Genomic DNA, 25985 nt, shown 5'->3' with positions numbered 1-25985 from the left:
GCTCCCTCAAGCCTCCAGGCTGCCCCACTCCCCACTTTGTTTTTTTGAGGCTCCGTATTCCAGCACGGAGATATAATGACAATTAAACAAGAGAGCTGAAAAACAGCCAAATTGACACAGCGACAGTGGTTAATAGGATCATCGCCCCCCCTCCCTTCTCTGTATGTTTTGGACAGTGCCTGTCTGCGGCGTGGATCTCGGAGCAGATTGCGGGAACAGGCTGACGGTTACGAGCAAGCTCAGCAGTGCCGGCGAAGAACTGCCATCTTCCTGCCGATTTACAGCTGCCTCCTCTGCTACTTCAATTAGTTCTATAGCACACAGATGTTGCTTAAATGTTGCTGCTAATGATACTGCAATAAGCGTAAGATTCATGCCATATTCCGAGGCACGTAAATTTCTCAAGTGGCACAATTAAAGTGGAAATATCAGGCTGGGGGGGAATTCGGGGGGAGGGGGGGGATGCAGGGGTATGGCACGCTCTAAAATTTGGAAGGCGCCAGCTATTTAACAATGGGTCAGAAATCCATGCAGTTTTTTTTTTTTTACTGCTGCTACAGAGTTTCTGAAACACCTTGCAGAGTGAATGGGGCATAGATGCTGCAGTAGAGTGCACCTTTGGGTTGTACAGAGCGGGTCTGACTTTTATTGGCCAGGTGAAGGGGCTCATTGGACACTGAAGGGACTCGTTCATGTTCATTGGGTGTGAACACTGTGACATCAGATTTGCACTTGCATGCACATACATTTGAATGCTGCATTTGTATGTGCGCACACACACACACACAAAATGCACCATTCAGTATGGGCAGAGTCTTGTTCAGAGTTTAGCTCAATAAATTGAAGCCCAGCCTGTTATCTGATTATTATTATTAAATATGACCCTGTCCAGGTCACAAACTCCATGCTTGTCCCCAGTTCTGTGGCATGAACTAACCAGCCATGCAAAACAGGTTGGACAGGATGCTAGTCCAATAAAGGGACATCTGACAAAGGAAGATGAGAAGGTATTGATTACTACTGATATTAACCTCACTGGAAAAAAATATATATATTTTGATCATGATTTTACTTGTTCCGTCACCTGTTTTCATACCTGTTTGTTTGACAAAGGGGACAAGGCTTAGGGCATATCTCATAGGCAATTTACCTATTATATTCTGTCCCTCCATGTTTTTGCATATATGGACTCACAAAAAATATTCACACACCTCTATATATGTGGTAAATGCTTTTAAAAAGGTACTACAAACTTCTGGTAGATGCTGTTTTTTTTTTTTAATGTGATTGTGTTTAAAAACATAAATTGTGGCCTCTATCAGAGTGCAGTTCTATTTCCAGGGAAAAATGCGAATACCTTCCTATTGTCATCCAGGCCATTCTTTTCTCCAGGCCAGCCCAGGTCTGTTTGAGATACAGAGTCTTTGTGAAGATTTGTGCGGGTCCTCCTGGTTCCTTCAGACAGGCCCACGTGGTTCCATTGCCTCGGTGCGGTCGTGCCTGAGGTCAGCTTTCTTTCACTTAGGCTTTCCCTCAACCCGGTGCAGTGACCCGAACACGGCAGGTCACAGGTAGCTATCACTTTTCCCTGGTCCCCGCAGGGGGGTGAAAGAGAGAGAAAAAAAAGTTGCTTCTATTTTCTTCCCCTATTTCTCAGCCATACGTTATTCAACATTGCTGGAGTAAATGGTTCTCTGTCCGTGAGCCGTCAGGCTTATATGGCATGAGCGTGCGCAGCCATCGCTCAGATGAGAGAGCCGCAGACCCGTGACTCTTCCGAGCCGTCGCTGTAATTGTGATGGGAATTGACGTTGCGTTGTCATTACAGCGACAGTTGCGTCAGACCAGACAGGCGCGTTAGCTGAATTGGAGTTACTGAGTAGCAAGACACATCAGATGGGGCCAGTCATAATTATAATTATATTATGTCTGTGCGTCTGTGTGTGTATGTATGTGTTTACGTGTGTGTGTGTGGGTGTCTGTGTGTTTGTGTGTGTGAATGGACTCCAGAAATTCAAAATCTGAAGGAATGTAAGACACAAAAGAATACAATACAAATACAAAAGAATACATTTTTTTTTTTGCTTTTTACTATAAGCCCATACTGTCTAATGGAGAGAAGGCCCACATTCTGAGTGTCGTGTAACTGTTTAAAGCATGAGAAACAACTTCCAAGAGAAAAGCATTGTTTTTTGACCCTGGTGCTATTAATGTCATGCTGTTTGTTCTCTGCCATCAGCTTATTGGGTGAGGCCTAAGGACTGTCAGTGTAATCCATTTCTTTTGAAAGGGCACATTGTTTTTGTATCAGTTGATTAGGATACTTAAAGATGAATCAGTGTTAACAAAAATTGCCCACATTCATTGTAAACAGGGTGTGCACTGGAGACAAAGGCCTAGATTCAAATTAACCATTAACACACTTAGTCCTTATGTTTCAGGAAGCAATTCCTTTTTATACATCTATAATGTTTCTTGTTTATTGTGCTGACCACTGGATTGATGTTCACATTAACTATCCAAAATTATGCACTGGATTCCTAATTCCTTCAACAAACTGGGAATAGTAATAACATATAGTTATTAATCAGATGCATGTTTGTCTGTAACTCAGTCTCCTTAGTCAGAGATACAAAAGTAAAATAAAATGTCATTCATTGTGACTTGAAACATGAAGTAATTCATTGTTTTATGTGCGGTATATGTAGTGTTTTAAGAGAAGCAAATATGAAGAGTCATCCCCACGTACAAACTGTCACTTGGAAGAGATCAAGGAAAACCTTCAAACCAGATGCTCACTTTAGAAGAGGCTGAAGTCAGAAGGACAATAACATTGCTAACTCTTAATGAGGCCATCACTGCAGATTTCAACAACTTTGACAGATTCTGAAACATGACTGCTAATTACTTCACTCTTGTGAAGTGTTAATGTTGCTGTGGCATCCGTGAGCTGGACCAAATCAATCAGCCACAAATCGCTGTTGAAATGTTTAAAATGGCCGTGTGATTGGATTTGTGAGAGTGAATACTAAGGGATGCTCAGTGTAGTTCACAGATGCTTTGTCACAGACGAGACAATCTTTGAATAGTACATTTTTTCTCCTATTCCTCTCTTGTTGGTAATTGTACTTCAAGGTAGAGGGAAAATGATTGATAAAGACTTGACTTTTTTTCTTCTTTTGACTCCCCAGGGAACCTCCCGTTTTATTTTTGAAAAAAAAAAAAAAAAGCTGGCGAGATTGATAACTGCTGTAAAAGGACATGTATTCAACCCTGACACTCCTTTGCGGCGTTTCCCAGGGTTTGGTAAATTTGCTGTCCCCGTCCACCTCGCTGATGTCTTTGTTAGGCTTTTGTCACCCGACCCTGGATGGTGGTGATGGGTGCTGTCGTGCGGATTATTTAAAGGTATGTCTTACAAATGTCTATTTAGTCCCCCTTTATAGGAGCAGGGACACTAAGTTTCAGCTGACCTCAGTACAATGAATCTTCCTTGAGGACAACCCGTATATCATGTCGAAACGGAGTGGAGCCCTGCGCTGCAATTTAGAGAGAAATGTCACCGGCGTCTTTTCTGACATTACACCTGGCTCTCTGCGGAAGCACTGAATGCTGGGAAGTTGAAGGAGAACCGTGTGCGTGTAGCTGTAGAACATTCTGTGAAGGCCAGTATTACCAGTAATTTAGAAGGACCTACAATGTTACAATTAACAGGTGTGCTTTATATGATGAGGTGTGCTAAAAACATGGTTAATATGATAGTGTACCACTGATTTCGAAAGTAAGGAAAATAATTGGACTGTTATCAAGTGTATAGTATATTCACCACACACTTGTGAATTATGTCAGCCCTAAAATGTGTGTGTGTGTGTGTGTGTGTGTGTAGGTGTGAGTTAAAATGGTTGCACCCTTTGCAAATGGTTTGTTGCTGTTTCTCTCTGTCTCGCTTGTTCACGCTGGTTTGGAAATAACACTCAGGATGGCTTTAATGTACTGTACATGGTTTCACATTATTCATCATAAGGCAGGTATTTTGGATGGGCTTTGATGTTTCCACAGAATCAGCACAAACCGGCACTTTGTACAAACACAGGAGCACGGTTTGAAATGCACCATCTGTCTTTCACTACAAAGTCACCCACAAACATGTTTACAGACAGCTCTCCTCGCATCCATCGGCACCAAGCTTCCAGGCTTTCTCTCGTCCGATGCGGAGAAGTCTGACGAGGTTTCTCACTAAATCGCGAAGCGCCGGTTTGATTTACGTGCAGCAGTAATTGATCCAATGTCTTTGTAGTTATCAGCGGTAAGGAATCAGGGCAGCGCCGTCGGAGCTGAATTGATAGGCGTCGAGTGAAGTCTCCTGCAGGACTATCACAGTAAGCCACTATCCTGGTGTGCAGTTATATCAAGACTTAAAGGTTAATATCTGCGACGTGATTCATTGTCACTTAAGCAATTATATTCAGCATGCTGTTAAGACATTTTTTTTCCTTCTTCCTGGTCTTAAAGCTTCTCCTGTTATCTGCCCTGTGACTTATTATTCTCACTGAGTTCACTGGATCAGAAAATCACTAATTTTTCCAAATGTTCCCTCCAGTCAGCATCCCAAACGCAAATGTAAGATGAGACCATGAATATTTATTTTGTGAGCTGAGAGACACTTTTATTTTTCTTCATCAATAATGTTTTCTGAGTTTAGTGGTAATAGTGTTTTTTCAACATGTCTTAAACACTTGCATTTGTAAGTCAAAGGGCAAATGTCATTTGGATCCATGAAAGAGTGTAGCACAGCTCTGGTATCACAGTGGTCATATTATACACGTCAAAGATTGTAACCTGGAGAAAAAAGTGAGATAATATGGTTATTACATGCATGTTACATATATGAGCACCATATATGTGCCCATCACTTTGCTCAAGTGTGAAAACAAAACAAATTCACATTCAGACACAAATTGCATTACATCACGTTCATTTAGTAGATACTCTTATCCAGTGAAACTTCCAGCACAAAAAAACAGAAGTGTGTCCATTCAGGTTGAATGAGCAACAGTGTCAGACCAGGCTAACGACACTACCAAACCATGAGTGTGAGCATAAGACATTCAAGCCCTTGCACAAGTTAACTTGCGCAACCTGACTAGACAAGGGAAGTCAACGTATGCTACCGTACGTTAGTGACTAGATCACAGAATCCAAAATACATCCCATTACTACACAAAAAATAAACTCCAGATGGAACAAACAGAGCACTTATTCTGACACTGATGTTTATCTTGCATCTTCTTGCAATGTATTGATTCTGTATTGCCTGTCAGCAAATGCCTCCAGGTGTGGAGGGTCTTAGCAGGAATTAAATTTAGGACCCATATTGTTCACCTCGAGTTGTAAGCTGTCAGGTGTGTATTGGATGCATCTTCGTCAAAAACGCGTGTTTGGCAATTAATCAATCGCAATAAGTTATAGGACTAATTGGGTTGCAGAACGGCTGCAGAATTGATTTGCCTAATGAATTATATCATCATACCAATTATCTATAGAGGGAAGTGCAACTATAGGCCAGTGGAGATCAATCGCCTGCACATTCACAAGGTGTGCTGCCAATAGGCTGTACGTATCTCCTCAGTTATAGTTAGGGCATGTGCGCCAATAGGGCTGGATATGTAATGAGGAATTTAATATGCCTGTCAGTTTTCCACAAGCAATGTAGGCCAACCTCTGGAAAAAATGTGAAAAACACCTTCAGTTAGGAAGCAGAGAAGTCCCAGCCATTTGGCTTAATGTTGTGTCAAGCAGTTTTTGTTTGTTTTTGTCAAATTTAATCGAGAGTCGGGTGCAGTTTTATGATTGTGGTTGCGTATATGGTTATTATCACAATGGTGGTAACAATGATGACAAGCATTGTATGTATAACTATTATTGAAATTCTAAACAAAGATTCGGAGGAGAATTTTTTGACACTGCCTACTCATTTAACCAAACTCAAACCAGTCATGTCCATGACTATAAGAATCACACTTACTTACCACTTTCTTTCCTTGTCAGCTGTTCACAGCATCCCTCCTCCACCCCATCTCCACCCTTTCTTTTCCCTCTTAATAATGCCCTCAACAACCACCATGGCCAGGTGCAACCCCTTCATCACAACTCTGCCCACATGAAAGTACCTCTATAACCACATCACACCCAACATTCATACTTTGATTGTATGGAAATTCATATGTACTGAATTATTATTATTATTATTATTATTATTATTATTAGTAGTAGTAGTAGTAGTAGTAGTAGTAGTAGTACTGTTGTTGCTGTTGTTGGTGTTGTTCTTCCTGGGTTGGCATTGATATTGAAGGTATGTGATCAGCCTTTAATAATTTTCCAGTAAATTCTTAAATGGCAAAATCAACCAAAAAGGAAGGCCTGCAATCAATCAGCAAAAAGTGAGACAAATACTCAAATCACAGCACATTATTACTGTGTACAGCGCTATTTACAGTCATTAATGGGAAGCAATGCCCCCGCAAGACAAACGGGTTCAACAGAGGCGCACAAATGTTGTTTGCTCAGTCGCTGAATCACCCCGCGGACGCCTTCAGCGGGGCTGGAGGTCCCTGTCAGAGGCAGCGGCGGACAGGGGTGTGAGGTTTCCGTATGTGTGGTGGGCAGCGGGCAGTGTGGGAGTGGAAGCGCGTTAGACATACATGGAGATTGCTATGGGTACCGACAGAGGAGCTGCCAAACGGAGATTATGCGGCGGAGAGGGGAATGCAGGGGAGGGGAGGCGATACGGCGTTCTCCTGAGAAGCCGGGGAGCTGGAATGCCGCGGCGAGCCATGTTTCGCAGCGCCGGCCCGGGAAGGACTTGGCACGGCGCGCCGGAGGGAGCGGTGCCTGGTGTACAGCCGTGTCCAGATTAACTGGAATCACTGTCCGCATGGCGCGTTCGCAGCAGATTTGTCCTTGTGTTTCGCACGATCGTGTTGCGACCGTGTTGTGAGTGTGCGCGTGTGTTCGTGCACGTGTGTGTGAGTGTGTGTGGGAGTGTGCCTGATCACAAGATTAGAGTGGTATATATATATATATATACATCATTGACATTTAAAACGAAATTTGAGGCTCCTTGGCTGTTCGGCTGGTAAAGGCTCTTGTTGCAAGCACAGGCTGAGTCCCACGGCCCAGACATGGGTTTGAGTCTGAGATGTGGCATTTGCAGATTTGCAGACTAACTGAGCACAAGTGGCTTTGTTCTGCCAGGGGGTTAAGGTTGGGTTTTGTCAGCTAACAAAAGTCCCCCTGACTACGCTGCTCAACTCTTGCAGCTCTTTGGGCACACAAAAGTAACTTAGATGATGTCAGTGGCGATGCGCCTATCCTCCAGTCGCCATTCACCCTGCCGTGGTGCACTATGGGACTTGTAGTGTGAAGAATAGCTGTTGGCTGTTGCGTGTGAGTGTACTGAAGTACTGCATTCACCATTCAGCCCTCCTGCGTCTGGGTGCTGCAGAGAGGTGAGCTTAATGTGGTACAGCTGGCTATTCCAAAAGGCTGAAAAATTAGAAAAACTATAAGGAAAATATAAAATAAGGAATTTCATATGTTCTGGGTTCTGTATCTCACCCCACTGACTTCATGAGATGGAGCCTCACTGACTGGTCTGCTTTGATATAATGCTGAGTTGATTCTCAACTCAATAAGTTCTAGTTTAATGTAATATTTTGTCCTGTGTCAATCTGTGTATATACTAATGCTCTTGGCAAACTGCCTTTTTACTCAGAACAGCAGCAACAGGGTATCCTTTTGGCACTGATGTAGGTGCCTCTGGCTATGATTATGCTTTAAATCAGGGCAAACAAAAGACCTTATCTGTCCTGAAGTTACTGTAACACTATGTAACTGACTATTGGTTCAGCACCGAACCACATACACCTTTTCTAAGTGTCAAGCTACTACTCCCTTTTCAAACTTGATTTTTATCGTATAAAGTTCGAATGACAAAATTATCTCTGCTGGCTAGATAAATGTCATTTTCCACCATTTATATAAAGTCCAAAATGTTACTGGTATAGCAGTTTTTTATGAGCACTTTTGTGTATTTACAATGATTTCAGATGTGAGTTTAAGAGTTTGAAAATGATTACTTTAAAACAATCCTGTTTTTGTGTGATGCTAGCCACTGGCAAATACGATGAGGCACATTTTGCAGTTCTGACATACAAACACTGGCAATGTAAACACTGTTACTTTGAAACACAAACCTGACGTTAAAACACCCTTGATTTTATTTACATGTGAAATTGCAAATTACCCATCTGAGTAAATTCAGAGCTGTGATTTTGGCAATGTGATTATAAGCAAGGATTCTAGCGCCTTTCTTCCTTAACTCTAAACAACAAATTTAAGCTATTGCCTCACTCATTATATCGTGAGACTGATTAAGGACAGAGCACACTGTGGTTAGATTGAATCTAAGCCAAGATTGACGCTTAGTTGCCCTGTAACTGTTGTCTGTATACATATTTATGCAGCAAAATGCAGTCAATGTGTCCCTTCCAGTGGGGGCCAAACTAGACATGGAGAATTTAAGGCCTGTTTGTCTGATATTGAAAGGTAGTGTCTTATGACAAAAATCAATGCATGTGCTCTGTACAATAAATAGAAAAGATCAGGTAAATATTATCTCGCAGTATTTTGGAGAAGATATAAGGACTCTTGCCACAGAAATAATTGTTCTCATTATAGCAATGCCATCAGATGTGATCTGCCTTCTCTATCCCACTTAGATTGCCCCACTCCATTGACCTTTGCTTGACAGAGCAGTGGCCACAATGAGTGAATGAATATCCCCCAGATTCTGGTTATGAGGTATTATTGACTTAGGTGAATATGTAAATATTACTGAATTCATACATTTTAATGTTCATGTTACAAATATGCTACAGGACAGCCATTAGCGTTTGAGAATAAAGAGGCCTTTTGTTGAGTGATTGAGTGGCAGGCTGTCTTGCATTAGAAGGGCACCCTCCGAGATGACGAGAACTACACAGGGAAAGACAGGTTCACACACCAGACTTATTTATTTGCACTTCATTTCAAGCACAAACACTGAGTGCCTCATTTTAAAAATTACTTGGGACGAAGGGAGTGTTTTTCTTTTTAACTAATCAATCCGTTTAAATCAATTTTACATGTGGCTGAAGCATGCAAAAGGCAAGATGGTTATTCTCTTTCGGCCCGTTGTGCTATCATTCAAAACCTGTGGATTTAATGTTTAGCTGGACTTACATTACTGAACCAAACACATCATTGACAACAAGCCTTTGGTCAATAGGAATTAGGTAACATGAAAATCAGTTATTTTATTTCCATTGGATACATATCTTAAGCTAATTTCACTATAGCACATAGTAGCAATGAATGTATTTACACTTATTTGGCTTATTCAGAAATACATATGATTTCAAGCAGAGGGAATCACATTAATGAACTAGTAGAGAGGTGTCAAGACTTGATCTCCGCATTGACAAATTAAAAAGGGGAGAAATTATGCTCAATGTCGCATGAAGAAAACCGCACACTCAAGATGCAAGCAGAGCTGGTTAGATCGAGGAGAAACCGACCATGGTCACTTTGCTGGCCAGTGAGCATCAGACGGCCCCGGCTGCCGGGCCTAATGACAAGTGACCAAAAATCAATTTGTAATCTGATTTGAGTTCATATATTTATTTATTTAGTTTCTCTGATGGCGTTTGGGTTTTTCATTTAAAGAGGCCTGTTTCGGAGATAAAAGAAGTCCTTTAAGGGTAAAAAATATATATATAAAAAGGGGAGGATTGTCTCAGGGAGAATAAAGAAACCACCAAAGTCTTTTGTGCTGTTTATTCATTGTGTTAATTGTGAACGAGCGGGAGAGGTTCAGTGTCAGAGAGCAGGTGTTTGGTTATCAGGCCCCGGGATCGTCCAGCGAAGGTAAATAAGCACAAGGGCTTACATTCAAATATTGTTCTTCGGCATATTGACACTCCAGCTATCAGCAAGGCTCATTATCTGCCACCCTGCGAGAGCCGGCTGAGAGAGCAGGGTGACATAATAAGCCGCAAATCACTGATGCTGCCATTCTGCATTCTTTTAATTGTGTGTATTCTGAGGGAAAAAATGAACATTGAGACCCTTGTCTTGATGAGAAATTGACATTTTCTGACCCTCCATCCCGCGGCCCCCTGCTCTTGACGGTAAGATAAGACATATGGTTGTTTTAAAGGAGAGGAGCCATTCTCCTGGAGCCTTTATATCGCATCTAGTTGACCCAACTGATGAGTATGGATTTCGCCCGGCCCCTCTTTCAGCATCTGAACTATAAAAGGATCAAAACGATACCACCCCTTATAGACAAAAGATAACCTTGCCCTTTGAATATATTGATTCTTTATTAACTAGGCAGTTTAATGCAATGAAACGCAGCATTAGATTGAAGCCCATTTCAAGTGCTTTGAATAATCTTTAAGAAGCTTGCGAGACTTTTAAAGGCCAGTAATTGGCACAGGCTTGTGAACAGGGCTTTGGTGCACAATAGTGCCTTGAATAAAAAAACTGTACATTAATAATTATTATATTAATTATAATAGAAAATAGCAAAGAAAACATTATCTTAGTTTGTTATCATCATACTGGAGATGCTTGCATGGCAAAATATGCATCTGAAGTTTATATGATTTGTGATTGTGTTGATAAATTTTCCTGTTTTTTCTTAACAATAAAAAGCAAAGGTAGCATTTAAATGAGATCAGATTGATAAATACTTTCAAAATAATACAAAGATCTATGTAGATTTCCATCTAATCCCCTGTTTTCAAAAAGAGAAAAATGATGTACCTTCAGTGATACAATGTCTAATATACATACATTGTAGTTTGTGACTATTTTGTGAGTTGTGTGGGATTTTATACACTCAGAGCTGATTTTATGTCCTCAAATTAAACAGGACAATCTGTTGTCTCACTAAAGACACTTCACATTATTCATGTCTTCTTCTGACCTCTAACCTCTGATTTCTGACCTCTTACTTCATTTGGACTTGCGTTTCTTCAGTTTTGGAATATCTCTGTTCATGTTTGAACACTGAATCAGTTTGCAAGACTTGAACTGACAAATATTCTGGGGATATGGATAAGGATGTGGATAAAGACTGGTGTCTGGGATGAACCAGGCAGTCTTCGTTTGTGGCGTTATAGGAACTGACTGAAAAAGTGCTATGCTCCAGAATGAATCCCAACTGAATCTGTCTCCAAGCGGAGAGCTACATTGATATGTTTTGATATCAACACAAAAACATTGATTGTTTGGAATTGACCAGGGACACAAGGGAATTAAAATGGTGCTGGTGTTGCACAGGTAGTGCTTGTCAATTTTAGGATCTGATGTCCCCCTGTATTTTCCTTCCGTGATGCTTCTTTCAGCTAGTTAGGGTATGGTTTTATATTTAGTCCAGTTGTGTCACACAATCCCTTATGTAACACCCACTTTGAAGGACATTCAGTGCTTGTGTCAACAAGTTTAGCATGGGCTGTTGCATAATGGTGGAGCTGGAAATGCCATTTCTTAAAAAAAAACACTCCTCTATAGAGGAGAAGTATTTGTTTGAGGTGGACCCGGTTTTGGACATTGTTGTTTGTTTTGCTGGAAAGAATCAGACAAGAAAATTGGAATAGTTTTGCTGGAAAGTCAAAGTGGGGATGGAAAGTTCAACAAAATGTTGACTTTGTAATTGTGTTCAACGGTCATCTGTTGTAAAGGAACAGGGACAAAATAAACCTCATTGGGCCTAAAATATATATATATATATATATATATATATATATATATATATATATATATATATATATATATATGTTTTTCATTTTTAGTTTTCTTTATTCCATGTTACAGGCAATCAAAAGTCTGGAATCTATTGGAATCTACATCGGAAACGCAATAGGCCAAAATCTGCCTCAGTTCTTGTTCTTTAGGGATCACTGGCTTGACTAGAGGGTCAGTTCCCTGGAGGATGGTGTCTTGCAGGAGCTCACAGAAGTGGAAGATGAAAGCCTTGTGTCACCAACTCACCCAAAAATCACCCGGTCTTAAGAGTACCAACCGAGAGCACTTCAAGATCATGGTAAGTCAAACAGCTCCATGATGCAATTTCTGAATCATCACTGATTGGCTTTCCTGACTCAAGAATGCACATCATTCAGATGCAGGCAAGATGCATGACACCTCCATCCCATCCTCCAGAAAATCCATATCTCCAGTGACCAGCAAATTAGCTGCTACTGCATAGAGTATAAGGACACATGATCCTCATCTACTATCAGATGTGTATTCTACTTGTAATGGTGATGAAGTCTAACCTGACATTCATTCAACCTTCTAATTGAAGGCAGGCACACAAACACACATGTGTGCATTCATACATACAGATAAATAAACCCTTCCCTCTCTCTCTCTTTCACACACATGCACACACACATGCACGCACACGCACACACAGACATTCATTCACAGACACACACATGCACGTGCACACTTACATGCTTAGCTCTCATACAAGAACCAGCTAGCTGCACAAAGGACATAATCTTATAGATGTGTACTCATGACCTGAAATACATAATATTCAACCATGGTCGCTTTAGATTCACACCTACTGCCAAACCCTTCTATGTGGGCTTGTGAATGGAGACATTGATCTCATTCAGTATAAACAGTATATATATAAGCAGATAGAAGATATCAGTTTCCAAATAAAAAAGGCTAGATTTCATTACTCGCAGGCACAGTATCAGAACCACACTGACCAAGCTGTGAGGTAAATGTGCTGGATGCATAGGCATGTTCAGTGAGTTTTTTTTTTTTTTTATATATATGTGTGTGTGTGCATGTGTGTGCATATGTTTGTGTGTATGCATGCACAGAATGATGTCATCATGTGTGAATGCAAAAACCCTTGGAAACCTGTTTCTCTTAAGGATCTTACTGATAACACCAAGGCTTTATTTCATATTTGTTAAATCGGGATTTATAAGAAATTATTCTCTATTGTAAGGAACAGGAACTCATTTTAAACGATTTTTGACTTTTTCAGTGTCAGATGGACTCAGCCATGTGCCTGCCATGATGGGCATTAATCAATCAATGGTTCCAAGCAGTGGAAAATCCTGGAGTTTCTGGTATTAAACCAGATTAGCTTTAGGTCTGCAGCGCTCCCCCTATTCAGTCTGGTAAGTGTACAAAAGGTAGGGGCTCCTTCAAAATCGTTGCCGAGGGTCACAGAGAGGACAGGTGGGCTGTGTTTACTACTCTGGTGTTCTGCAGTGCATCGACTTCGTGTTTCTCCCGAGGTGCGTCTCTGCATCTCTGTGACCCTGACTCTGCTTTCTGAGGAGTCAGCTCTTAAAACCAGAACAGCTTTTCCTGCATAAAGTGCCAGAGAGTTGAGAGTTGTGGTTAAATAATAGTAATAATAGTGAATGATGTATAATGTCATAACTATCTTTTAGCTTAGTAGTAGATTGAAGCACCGGTGGCTCTGGTTGTTGGGAGTCCTGATCTATAGAAGGAGAGAGGAGCTTCTTCTTAACTATCGGTCACTCCGTGGAATCAGTAAGCGTGAGACCCGAGCTAACGAGTAGCTCCGTTTCCCAAATCCAACTTTAAAATGTGAAAACGCTCTTTCAAGTCCCTCTGGATGAGAGCATCCGTCAAATAAATAAATGTAAATGTAAAGGGAGGGAAAAAAAGAATATTCTGCTTTTTGTTTATGACTGGCATAAAGGAACACTGATCTAATATGAACAATGATTCTGAGGCTCGTGCATGTTTCTGAATGTCTGCCTCTGGCACGAAAGCAACTGTATTGTCTTCCTCTGAGCTTGGGGGGCAGAGCCATTGTCAGGATTTTGTGACGTACTGCATCGGCCCTCCATCAGCATGCGTGCTATGCCATGCGAGGGAGTACGGACGTGACAGAGTATTTTAGGGTGGCTGGAAAAACCGCAACGCCACGGGTTTCATATTCAACGGCCACTTGTTGGAAAGCATGATGCGCTCTGTTATCAAAGTGCAGCCATAGGAGCACAACTGCCTGCATTAAGGAAGATCAGCTGCGAATGTTGTATTGGAAATGTTTGCTTGCTTTAATAGCTGGCGTGTCGTGGGAAGACGAGTTTCAGCAAGCTCTCTGTTCAAAGATATATGTGCAAAAGGACAGATGAAACATAACTCACAGCACAAATGAGGTGCATTCATAAGTGCCAAGTATACATTTTTGCACAACTAGCATTGAGAGGTCATAGTCAGGATCTGCAGCTTGGTCCCAGATATGTTTTCCTTTTCTCTCTCTCTCTCTGAGCATATATTTAAGGTACTTGCGTGAGGGAAAAAATGTATCCAAATTAAAAATACTGGGAGAGGTTGTTCACAGACAAGAAACACTTTAATTAAATATTGTGTAAAATGAACATCTTTATACAGTTAAATATCTGGAAAAAATGTACACATAAAAACAAAATTATTGTAGTTTTCCCAACAGTAAGGTCTACCATTCAGTGAAATCCTTAAACTGAAAGGCGACAAAGCAAACGAGTGCATGGACTAATTAGCCTAAAACACAAACCAGATCGCATTAATGATGAAATCTGCACATGTTCTCTGCATGACCTTGAGCCTGTCTTACTTTCAAGGTGACTTCGTAGGCTTTTTTTCCCCACTTAGCTAAGCCTTGTTGAGTTATAACCAAGCAAATACATTGCCCATTCATCACTTATTTTTGTACAGGTCCTACCCTTACGTCCTCAAGAAAAATAAAACTTGTGTGCAGTTTGACAAGGAGAAACACCCCTTTGAGTTTGAACCTTAATGCTGTAGTCTGCAAAACATCACAACATAGTATTTTTTTTACAAAGAATTCAGTGCAAAGTAAAAGACGAAAGGAAGACCAAAAAAAAAAAAAAAAACACAATTAATTTGCCTCAATTTCTTAATTTGGCACTGTCAGGAAAATCAATATCTCAGAGAAAACAAAAGAAAGTGAAACAAAAATGTTCAAATGAACTTAGCTACGATCATGCTACAGTACTTTTTTGGAATTGATACAAAATGTAGTGTACAATATATAACATTTAGTCCTGGCATTTTCTATGATACAATATAAAAAAATCTAATCTTTAAACACTTCTCAGACCTTCATACTGGTTTGCAGAATACAGCAAAACAATAAGAACATAATGAAAAAAATAGTCAAAAAGGTGAGGGGGTCACAATATTTTTTTTTCTTTTATTTTTAGTAAAAAATGTTTGTGCTTTTTACACCATGAATAATCCTTATGGAGCAATGATTGGCAATTGTGGTGTAAAGTTGTCATTCAAACGACAGAAAAAAGTTACTCTCAAGAAGTCCACTGTAAAGGCATCATAAGAGGTTTTTTTCTGACAAATTTTAATAAACATTAGTGATTGATTTTTACGATTCCATTCCAAATTTAGACGTTTTGATTTCTGTTCCCTGTAAACACAGTTCAGCTATATGGCAAAGTCATAGGTGGCAGATCAAAATGACTTTTTTACATTCTACAAAAAAATAGAAAAAAAAAATACAACCACAAATTGAATCATTCCACCCTGAGGGCGGCTTGACATGCACATTTTCTACTAGTATTATTACAGCCATGTGTCACAAACAATTTATTTGACTATACAACAAACAGTTTTATTCCAAAAAAGTATTTGTTTACATAACTTAAAAATTAATATAAAAATAAACAATGAATTTGACTTTTCCTCAAAATAAAAAAGAAAGAAAGAAAGAAAGAAAGAAATGGATGGAAAGTCTCGACAAAAGTAACAAAATTTCAGAAATACGAATGAAATGTACGGACATTGCAATCTATCAATACAAAAAAAGCAAATGTAGGCAATGATTCTTGGCTTAACGCTCTGTGCTGCATCACAATATCAGGCTATGACAAACAATACATACAAGATCAAATAAAATAATGGAAAGCAATATACAAAATTTCAAAGATAAATACACTATTTATAATTGATATGTTACAAAAATTCCCTTAGTGACCGCAAGTGTGTATGTGAAAGAAAGTGTTGCAATGTATAAGACTATTTTACTCCTTGCCATTTTTTAGAAGGAATAAAACTCTGTACTAAATATTTAAGTGGATCTGGAAAAATTCAAGACAAGTGTATAAATATTTAGCTACAACTTTGGCAAAATCACAAAAGTCTACAATTGTATAACCACATACAAAACACATCAGGGAATAAGGAGCTAGAAGTAAAAGGACAACTTTCTGGTACAAGAAACATAGACTTCACAGTAGCCTAAGAATGCAATAGTATACAGTGCTAGCAAAAAGTGGAAAAACATTGCAGATCACACTTGCTTAAACAGGAAGCTCTAGCAGTGGAAGTATTTTTTTTAACCAACAGACAGTAGCTTTTTATCTCTGTCAGTGTGCTTGTTGAAGGCAAGAGAAGGATTTTTGCAATATCAAAGTTACTATTTCTAACTACAATAAGTTACAAAGTTCTTTTTTTTTAAGATGAAGAAAGCATGATAAAGCTCCCCACCTCCTCCCATAGCTCCTCCCACAGTTTGATATTTATTTATGTCATGTTTATGTTTGTTTTTTTGTCTTTTTTTAAAATCATATATTTTATATTATTTCCAGTTTAATGGCTCACCCTTTCTTGGCCCCCTTTTTTCTTACCACAAATTAAAAAAAGAGAAAGAAAAAGAAATAAATTCACATTATAGAGATACACAAACACTGTGCATCGTTTTAAGAGAGGCGTTTTTCATCAGTGTTTTCATCAGAGTTTCTCCCGATACAGAACAAGAACTAGACATAGCCAAGATGAAACCAGAAACGTTTATACAAAATAGCCGTTTTTTTTCTTCCTTTTTTTCTTCAAGACTGAGAAATGTGAAAATATGACAAGAAATTCAGTCAATAAAATGGAATTGTTCATGAAGAAGTCGCTTGCATGTTAATTCATATTCATTTGAATAAAATCTTGGAAACAAAGTCTCTCTTTTTTGTTTTTTTTTTTCTTTTTTCTTCTTCTGAATAACAGAATTAGTTGTTGATTCTATTTGTGATTGGTGACACTGATTCAACCAGAATCTTCTGCATGTACTAAATATGTCCAGTGAAGCCCGTTTTGTGAAGATTGGGGCTTTAAGAGAATGGGCAAGTGCAGTTTACATTGGAGGGACGACCAGCCCGGACATAGCTGAAAGAGAAGAGAGAAGTATATCAGTGAGATGTGCCTCACCACATGGTTAGCAAGCATACAATTTTGGATATCATATATTTGGATAGCATATTCACATACGTATATGCTCATATACTCAACAGGTAATGTTTACTCTATTCATTGCTATTTGCAACAACACTATTTGGCCTCATTCTCCCTCATGCCAGATTTGTGAGAGCTGTTCTAGATGAAGGTAAAAAGTGTGTGTGTAAGATGGCGGGCTGTGAGGAGATTGGGGGGGTGGGGGTGTTGTGGGAGGAGGTGGGGGGGGGGGGGGGGGGGGGTTGAGTGAAATGTGCTTTTCGAACAAGACATGGTAGAAAAGACTTCACTTTTCAAAGAGGAGCATTCTGACATTTTCAGCAGAAAGCATCCTGCCTCCCACATGTGTGATATTTCTCTTAGCGTTTTGTTAATGGCAAACAGTGGCCTGGCCTCCCAGAGGGCTCCCTATGCTGACAGCTGAGAAACAACACGGTCACTTGTGGTAACGTCAGATGCGGCCGGCTCTCTCGCCAGTCAAGGACCAGACACTGCTCATGTTTCCCAAATTGAAATCCCTGGCTCGGCTCTCCTCTCCCAGCGCCTCCGACGCCCGAAAAAAAGAAACCTCTGCTTTCCCTTCGTTTTCTTAATTATGTTTTGTCCTAATATCCGAGCCGGCATCTTAGGGGCATCCTGAGATCAAAGGCGTCTCCGGGAGACCGTGCTCTTGGAAGTCATTAACAGGGGTCCCACCCAAAGACTTAAGATTGATATACTCGGTAATTTTGCTCATTTGAAACAATTAGGTGTCTAGCGAACTGCTGGAATAAAAATGATTTCAGTTCTTTTGGTTTATTTGTAACGTCATGGTTCGAATGCTTTTAAGTTAGCAAAAAGCACGTGGTGACAAGGCATTCCTCATTAATTTCTGCAAACCACATATTAATAAAGGCATGCATGTAACAGCATGAACTTTAATTTCCCACTTCATTAATTCTAACATTATTAATCTTGGATGCACACACTCCTGCTAAGACATGTATTCAAAGCAAACAAGTTGGCCTTTACATGAAGAAAAAATGACATACAGTGATCATCCAAAATAATTCAAATAGTTGTCTATTGCCATGTGGTTTCAATAGGCGTGTATCCAATGCAAGCTAAAAAAAAAAAAGTATCTATGGCACATTTTTACTATGTGAAATAATACGTGTTTTACCACTCTCACTCTCACTCTTAAATAAGTTTAACTCAGGGTTTCATAAGGCATCATAAAATGTTTACACTTTTGCCCTTTAATGAGCACTACTTTAGTAGCTACAGCAGAAGCATTAATTTTTAATCAGATGTAATACTAATTACAAATACACGGAATATGTAGACATATATTATTTCTGTGGGAAGATATATTCTTGTTTGCTTTTCTGAGAAACATGGTGTGCATTCATGAAAGACTTGAGCCTCATGAAGGTGGGATTCTTGGGATTATTTATACTTTCACATTAAATTTGAATTCAAATTAGGATCCACATATTTTTAGAAATGGTCTATAAGTAGGATAGCTGTGCATTGCTTTCAGTGATATTTTGTTGTTGTTTGAGACTACAGTGGCTTGACCCACTCACTTCATTTATATTTTTCTTCAATTTGCTTATGACATTAGGACAAATGCTGTATATCACAAGTAGGACAGTGTTAAGTAGGAGTTCCCCTGTTAACTGGCTGTTAACTTTCCTTGATACATTAATGGTAAAATGAATAAATCAATAAACAAACTCTCACATGCACATGCACACATGCACACATGCATAACGAGCTCATCTATCCAACCATCCAGCCAACCATCCAGTCATCCAAACATCCATCTACCACTGCATAACTAATGCTGGGCGCCATACCCCGCACGGCTACGTATGGGTGCCCTCTTTGGAGGGCCAGAGTGGGTTTTTTTGGGGGGGAGCGACCCAGCAGAGAGGCGGTAAAAGGAGGGCGCGCTTGGCTCACCTTGAAGTCCATTGCCATTTGCACTGGTGCAAGAGGGAGGTGGAGAGGCTTGGGGCCTGACAACGGGGGCAAAGGCGCTCTTTTGTTTCACTGCAGAGATGACATTGGCAGGTGAGAATGAGAAAATGCCGTGTGTACTGCTACAGTTTGACGAGAGGCTGACCGAAGAGGCTGCCATGGTAGGGCTCGACGGCACTACTGCAATAAAGCAAAAATAAGCACCACTCAGAGAGTCGTTCACGGCATAGAGGATATTCAAAAAAGTTTTTTTTTTTTTTTTTAATTAGGCCTTGCCTCTTTCTGAATAAAAGAAATGATTGAAAAAAATATATGTATTTAAAAATCAAATAAAACGAATCAAATTTGGATGGGGAGGGCAGGAAGTAATGGAGTAAAATATATAAATATATGTTTAAAAAAATAAATAAGCAAAATAACTGGCGTTGGAAGTGGGGAGTGTAATGTTCTGCCTTGGCCACTCTCTGGATAATAGGTTTTGGATTGGGCTCTGATTGTGAAATGTATTCGGAGCATGATTTATCGAAAGAATATTGCACATTCGTTTTTGGTTTTGTTTTGTATGTTTTTTGGTCTTTAGCTTCCAGATTTTGTCTGCTTTGTATTTATTTTTACATTTTTTTTTTCCAGATTTGAAATTTTCTGTGCAGGGTGTTCAGCCTCCTGAGTCACCCCTCCTTTTATCCAGTAGCACACATTCCCAAAAAAAAAAAAAAAAAAATCAAAAAACAACAAAAGGAATAACTGAGGAAACAAAGCCCGCTTTCAAGTGCCAGAGAATCGAAAGGGAGAGGCGTATTACCTTGATACTTACTGCCGTAGGGGGAGTTGGCGGAGGACCCGTTGAGGAATCCCGGCGAACTGGGCACCCCCAAGTTGGGCATGCCCGCGTTGCCGTACCCGTTCATGCTGTTGCTTACTGTGTTGTAGTTGGACTGCTGCGGGGTGCTGCTGGGAACATACCCACGTGGAGACACGCTGCTGGTGTTACGGCTGTATCCCACTATGGGGGGGTAAAATGGGCAAAGAGCTCTGTGAGACAAAATGCTTCTGTGAGAAGGTAGAACCCAGGGAAAGACTTTGCTTGGCCACACCAATCACTTAGAAGTCAGCCCTCTAACGGGCCATTTATTTGGTGCATTTGATGTGTCCAACTGAACACTTTCCCTGGGGTTCTTTGTAGTTACTATGACATGCAGCTACAAATAGATAAACTTTCATATGAGGCATAGTTGCCCTTTAAAATGATATACTCCAATGCACATTAACGCTCAACATAAAAGCAGCCAAAAGAATCTCAGTCCATTTTTAATTTATTTTTTCCTCAAGGTGCCATCACATATAGTCTGATTCATTTGATCACTTCGCTGACTTCATCCCTGCATTCAACAGACAGCTAATTGAGCATGGGGAACATGTATGTATGAACTGTATGTATGCATATATGTGTCCACACATGTGGGCATGTAAAGACTGTGTGGTTTCATGTGGCGGAATGTGCATTTTACTATGTGCATGCATGTTTTTGCACGTCTGCATTCGTGCACGCACATGCAAGCAAGCTTTTAGGTACACCCGTGTGTGTGTGTGTGTGTGTGTGTGTGTGTCTAATATAAAAAAGAGAAGAAGAAAATTTCCACTTTGCCCTGACCTTAGCAGCGGCAACAAAGAACAGATGTAAAACTATTATCAGCTCTGGCGTTAAGTGAATACCAGGAGCGGTCACTCACCGCCTGGTAAACAGTGGCGGCAGCGAGTGTCAGGCAACCTCCTGGGAGATTAATTAGAGACAGCCGGGGAAGATATAGCCGCAGCCGGGGGAAAGTGAGTGCCGGCCAGGTAATATTGAAGGGTAAGGTAGATTAGCTGCTGTGTGAAGCTTATCTCCTCTCATAGTTACATACCCTGGTCATTACCCTGAGATGTCTCTGAGACGTTGACTGCCAGCTGGCTGCTGAAGGAATTGACTCCCATCATTCCTCCGTGGGACGCGGTGTTGGCGAGCGACGGGATCTGGTTGTGATTGCGAGGTACGCTGTACAGGGCCTCCGCGATGTCGGCCGCCCTCTTCAGGATAATCTCCTGGAGGAGGGAGCCAAAAAAGTGGATGCCCGACGTTAGCAATGCTCTCTCTGCTACTAGATTGCACTGCGCGTCAATCTTGAATGCAGTTGCCTGGTCATATGGTTCTAAAAAATAGTGGTAAAGGTAGCTACACTGGCAGCCAAAAATTATGATCATTATTTAGATCTTAACCTCATCATTGAAATCAGAATATCGGTATCTAAAGATGTCCTATGAAAATTTACACTCAGCCATACAAGGTCTCTATCTGCATTGTATTTCTGTAGACCAACATTACATTGCTACAGCATAATTGCAACGCTAATATAATAAAAATGTAATTATACTTGAATGTACAAAGGCCTGTGTGTCAGAAGCACTGTTCAGTAGATTTATTCCAGAATTTGCACAAGGTACAGAATCTTTTGGACCCTGTTCAAGGTTATTCTCTCATTTGAGCGGGCGCACGCGTGTGCGTTTTGAGTGATTAACTCCTCTCTCAGATGTGTTCAGTGGCCAGGAATGGATCTAGGAGAAGGACTAAACTGCTTTTCCCAGAGCAATGACACCATGCTACAGCACAATGGCCTGAAGCTAGCCATGAAATATACAAAGTGGGGTTGCGGGGGGGGTGGGGGGGGGAGACAGAGCAGAGAAATGTGCTGATTTAATTACTGCCCGTTTGCACAAAAGAGGGGCCTGATTTGCATGTCTGCACGGGTGCCTCTGCGAAACGAGGTGGCTTTACCTGGTTGTTGTGGGGCATTCCGTACAGTGCTTCCACAAGGTCAGCGGCTCTCTTCAGTAATACCTCCTGCAAGAGCACCACCAGCACAAATGAATCATTCAGCCAAAAGGCACCTTCTGAGGATGAACATTTATTTTTCACAAGTGGAGGAAAAAAAGAATCTGCTGGTAATGCATAAGAATCATAACTGTCATCATCGTCATCATCATCACCATCATCACCATCATCATCATTGTCACCATCATCGTAATCACCATGATAAGCTAACAGACTCATTTTCTCTTGCTCAGTTACACCTCTGGAAATGTACAAACACACAAAATGGCTCCTTACGCTCTGCCAGCTTTAATGCTAAATGAGTAAAAATAAGTGCTTCGGTTTTAATGATGTCGCCTTGTGGGTATTAAACAAACAAACACGGGGATGAGATATGAAAGGCACAGGCACTGCATTTGGCAGCTAATTCCATGCACTTTAGTGGCGAAGAACAATGAGTAATTTTCCATATCTTAATTAAACTGGCAGAGTCCTTAAAGACAACATCTCACCCCTAATTCATGGCCCAAATTTGCAAGAGAGTTCAATGCTTATTCCTCTTTCTTCTGAACAATAAAGTGAATTAGCTCGGGTTAATCTAGTTCTTTCATAATGACATTAAGAAATTTTTCAATTAACCTCTTTCACTGCCTGTTGCAAAGGACTTCATAAATGACTTCCCATCCAGCGAATGCTGGGTGTCTGTGCCCAGGGACAGGGATGCGCTGAATTTTTGTCTTATCCATGTCTGCATGCTTTCTCCCCCCCAACTGTTCTGACAGCCCAGATTAACATCCTGCTCGGCCCTCTTCAAAAAACTGGAACGGGCCGACCCAGACTGCCCAGGCCTGTACCGCGCAGAGGACAAAATTCTTGCTGTTTTTCGCTCGGGGGCGATTTTGTTTGTTACTGCCTCTAAAGTGAGAACATGTCACGGGTACGGAGGAGAGCTATTTAGGGAGGCGTGCTATACAAGCACAAATCAGTTCCTCTTAGCTCCTCTGACTGGCTCCACCTTTGAATATGGGGAAACATGCAGATGGGGAGAGAGCAGGGCCTAGACCATCACTCCTATTTACTCTCATGTTAGCCTAGCTGTCCATACTATGGAAGGGATGAGGGGGGAAGTGAAACAGATACATTTTAGAGTCTCCTTTGTTTTCATGTTTCGCGTTTCTCCTACACAGGCACCCGTAATACGTGTTTGACCTGATGCCTGTTGTCGATATCTGTCTCCACTTGACGATGAAAGTGGTGCCTAATGACAAGATTTTCCCCAATATAAACCCCACCTTCACCGCTTCAAAGGGCAGCCTTGCGCGCACAGCGTTTCAGAGAGTGATAACTGTGTATGGAGCCCTAAACAATAGCTCAATGGATCTTTCATTCCTAAGAGCACTCCATCCAGGATCCTATATTTATCAAGATTAATCACTGTAGGCGGCACTCCGGGCGCACGCCATACGTTTGCAGAAAACAGCATTTAATCCCGAAAGTTACCGGATGGATGGCTCTTAAAATGGGCCTTTACCTCCGAAATTGGTGTCTACGCTTGATGTTGCGTGCATCTAGTTTGCATACAAATAAAGAATTAGACATGTCATGAAGCAGGTACAATCAATGAATGGCCCAGCTGTCTTAATCCGGTCTCATCAGGCAGCGCGGTGCTCTCTGAGTGAGATAAAGTGTTTTCCTGAGGTGTTAATAATTACTCATAATCTCTTCCATCATATCGCAAGACTTCTTACATGCCTTTCAATTTTAAGCAACGATTAAAGCAATTAAGACCGTCATATTCAGGAAGCTATTTTTCATTTCCGGAAAATACCCTCATCCTCCTTGTCCATATGGTCCTTTTTGCGAAGGCAACATAAGGATAGTTTAAGAAAATTACGTCGCCTCTCATCCTTAATCTGCCATCAACTGCGGCGGTGTCTTAACTAATGAACCCGACTTCCCGGGCTGCACTTAAGTGGTGGTCTAGCCACGTCGCGAGGCGGCGGAAAGCGCGACCCAATCAGTCAAGGATACTTTGAACGCGCTTGTTTTGTTCCAGTACGCCCTCCTCGTGCCCGGAGACTCACCGCGGTGAATACGATTACCGAGGAATTATGTTTGAGGAGCATTTCAATGTAAATTTTTCCAAGTCGCGACGACGAGTGTAATTGACTCCCCTCTTTTTTTTCGCCAAGATGTAACAGACTCCGGGTTAAACGGAAACTATTAAAGAACGAAATGAGTTGTTATTATAATAACAACATTGTCATTATTACGAGTGTTCATCACTACGCCCATGGAAGGCGACGATTTAAGCACTTCTGATTATTCAAGTTCTCAATCACCTAGAATAGTATACATCATCACAATTAAAAAAAAAAGGTAACCAAGGTGATGTGACTTCAGGTGCTAATGTCATTAAAAAACTGTAAAGCAATTATTCTGTTAGTATTTGCCTGAGGTTATGAATACATTGAGGGAAACGGAGCCAATAGATGTAGCTACTTCAAAAAGCAGAGAGAAGAAGATGAATTTTAATGCATGGGTAATTGCTCAACATGAATGCATTTCTAATAATTTTTCTTGTATATTAGATAGAAAAGGAAGCAGAATACATTTGTGTTTGCTGAATCACACACACGCACACACACAGACACACACACACACACACACACACACACACACACACACACACACACACACACAAAACAATATAAGGGAATTGTGTGAAATTAATCCTACGGTAATGTAAAAGCTGATTTCTGCTATATCTTTTTGTAATAAATATGATTTGCCAGACATAAGTAAATGTATAAGAAATAATCTGATTCTCATTCCTCTATTTTCCCATTACATATGCTGCAGAATATATTACAATTGTTTTAAAACGAGGCCTAAAAAGAATGAGAATTCCAGAGTCCCCCTTCCAATCTCCTCTCTCATCACATGAACGCTCATAGTTATTGCCTTTATATACACACCGGATTGTTGTATAATGCGCCTATTTATGCCCCTCCCACTGGATCAACCAGTAATTTTTGATGTTGTCTAAAATTAGGAGGTAAACTTCAATTCAGGCCAGCTCCTTGCCTGTGTAGCAACATTATTAGTGTATGTCCAAAGCAATACATGCTCACCATATTGGCTTTCTGTCACGGCACAATTACCCATCAAACCCTATGCATTACGGATCCTCAGGAAAAAAAATGCTGCAGAAATCAATATTGTGGTAATATTATCAACTGCAGGGTGAAGTCATGGGACGGGTAGGGGTGGGGGGCGGGGGGGGAGGTTGGGCGCCAGAGACGCTTTGCCTTATTGCTAACACACGCTTTACATTCCCCAACCCTTATTACACCGCAGCTTTCTCCCCAACAAACGCCTTAATGCTGATTTTCTTCATTCTATTTCTCCGCTCATTCAAAGTATATGTAAGGGTCAATTGCTGTTTTACTTGGGAGGCGCTTTGACCCCGGGCAAACCGAGCTGCGACGGCTGGCTTAACAATGATGAATCACTAGGCTCTCACATTTACATGCCACCGAACTCTGCATTTGGGTCCATTAGAAACAAAAAAAATCAAATATTTATGTTGTTTATCGAAACTGCTAGGCTCCTTCTCCGCACGTCCACACTCTATGAAGACTGAGCAAGGCTCACAACGCATGAATTTAAAAAAGCAATGTAATACAGGTTTATTGTATTTATTTATTTATTATTTATTTATTTATGTCTAACTGGTCTGTATTCATGTATTAGTCTCTATCAAACAAAAAAGAACTGCCAATTTTCACAATTCTTTGTAGCTGGAGACTAAATTCATTTG

At 40.7% G+C, this 25985-nt stretch overlaps 1 protein-coding gene across 19 annotated transcripts in view; it reads right to left on the bottom strand.

Moving 5' to 3' along the window:
* Positions 1 to 16659: 16659 nt before the first annotated feature.
* ebf3a (EBF transcription factor 3a) overlaps positions 16660 to 25985 on the bottom strand; it is a 91633-nt gene continuing 82307 nt past the window's right edge. For 4 of the 19 annotated variants that reach the window (XM_036528418.1, XM_036528430.1, XM_036528469.1 and 1 more), the window contains exons 12-16: positions 22127 to 22192; positions 21219 to 21396; positions 20117 to 20317; positions 19297 to 19494; positions 16660 to 17283 (exon numbers count right to left, since the gene is read on the bottom strand). In XM_036528418.1, the coding sequence (XP_036384311.1) occupies positions 17252 to 17283; positions 19297 to 19494; positions 20117 to 20317; positions 21219 to 21396; positions 22127 to 22192 (675 nt within the window). In that variant the 3' untranslated portion in view covers positions 16660 to 17251. The remainder of the gene's footprint in view (positions 17284 to 19296; positions 19495 to 20116; positions 20318 to 21218; positions 21397 to 22126; positions 22193 to 25985) is intronic. The other 15 variants (XM_036528440.1, XM_036528460.1, XM_036528495.1 and 12 more) reach the window with 7 other exon arrangements.

The sequence above is a fragment of the Megalops cyprinoides genome, chromosome 1 (genome assembly GCF_013368585.1).
Source record: "Megalops cyprinoides isolate fMegCyp1 chromosome 1, fMegCyp1.pri, whole genome shotgun sequence".
In the NCBI taxonomy this organism is placed as follows: Eukaryota; Metazoa; Chordata; class Actinopteri; order Elopiformes; family Megalopidae; genus Megalops; species Megalops cyprinoides.
This window is presented reverse-complemented; position numbering and strand designations above follow the sequence as displayed.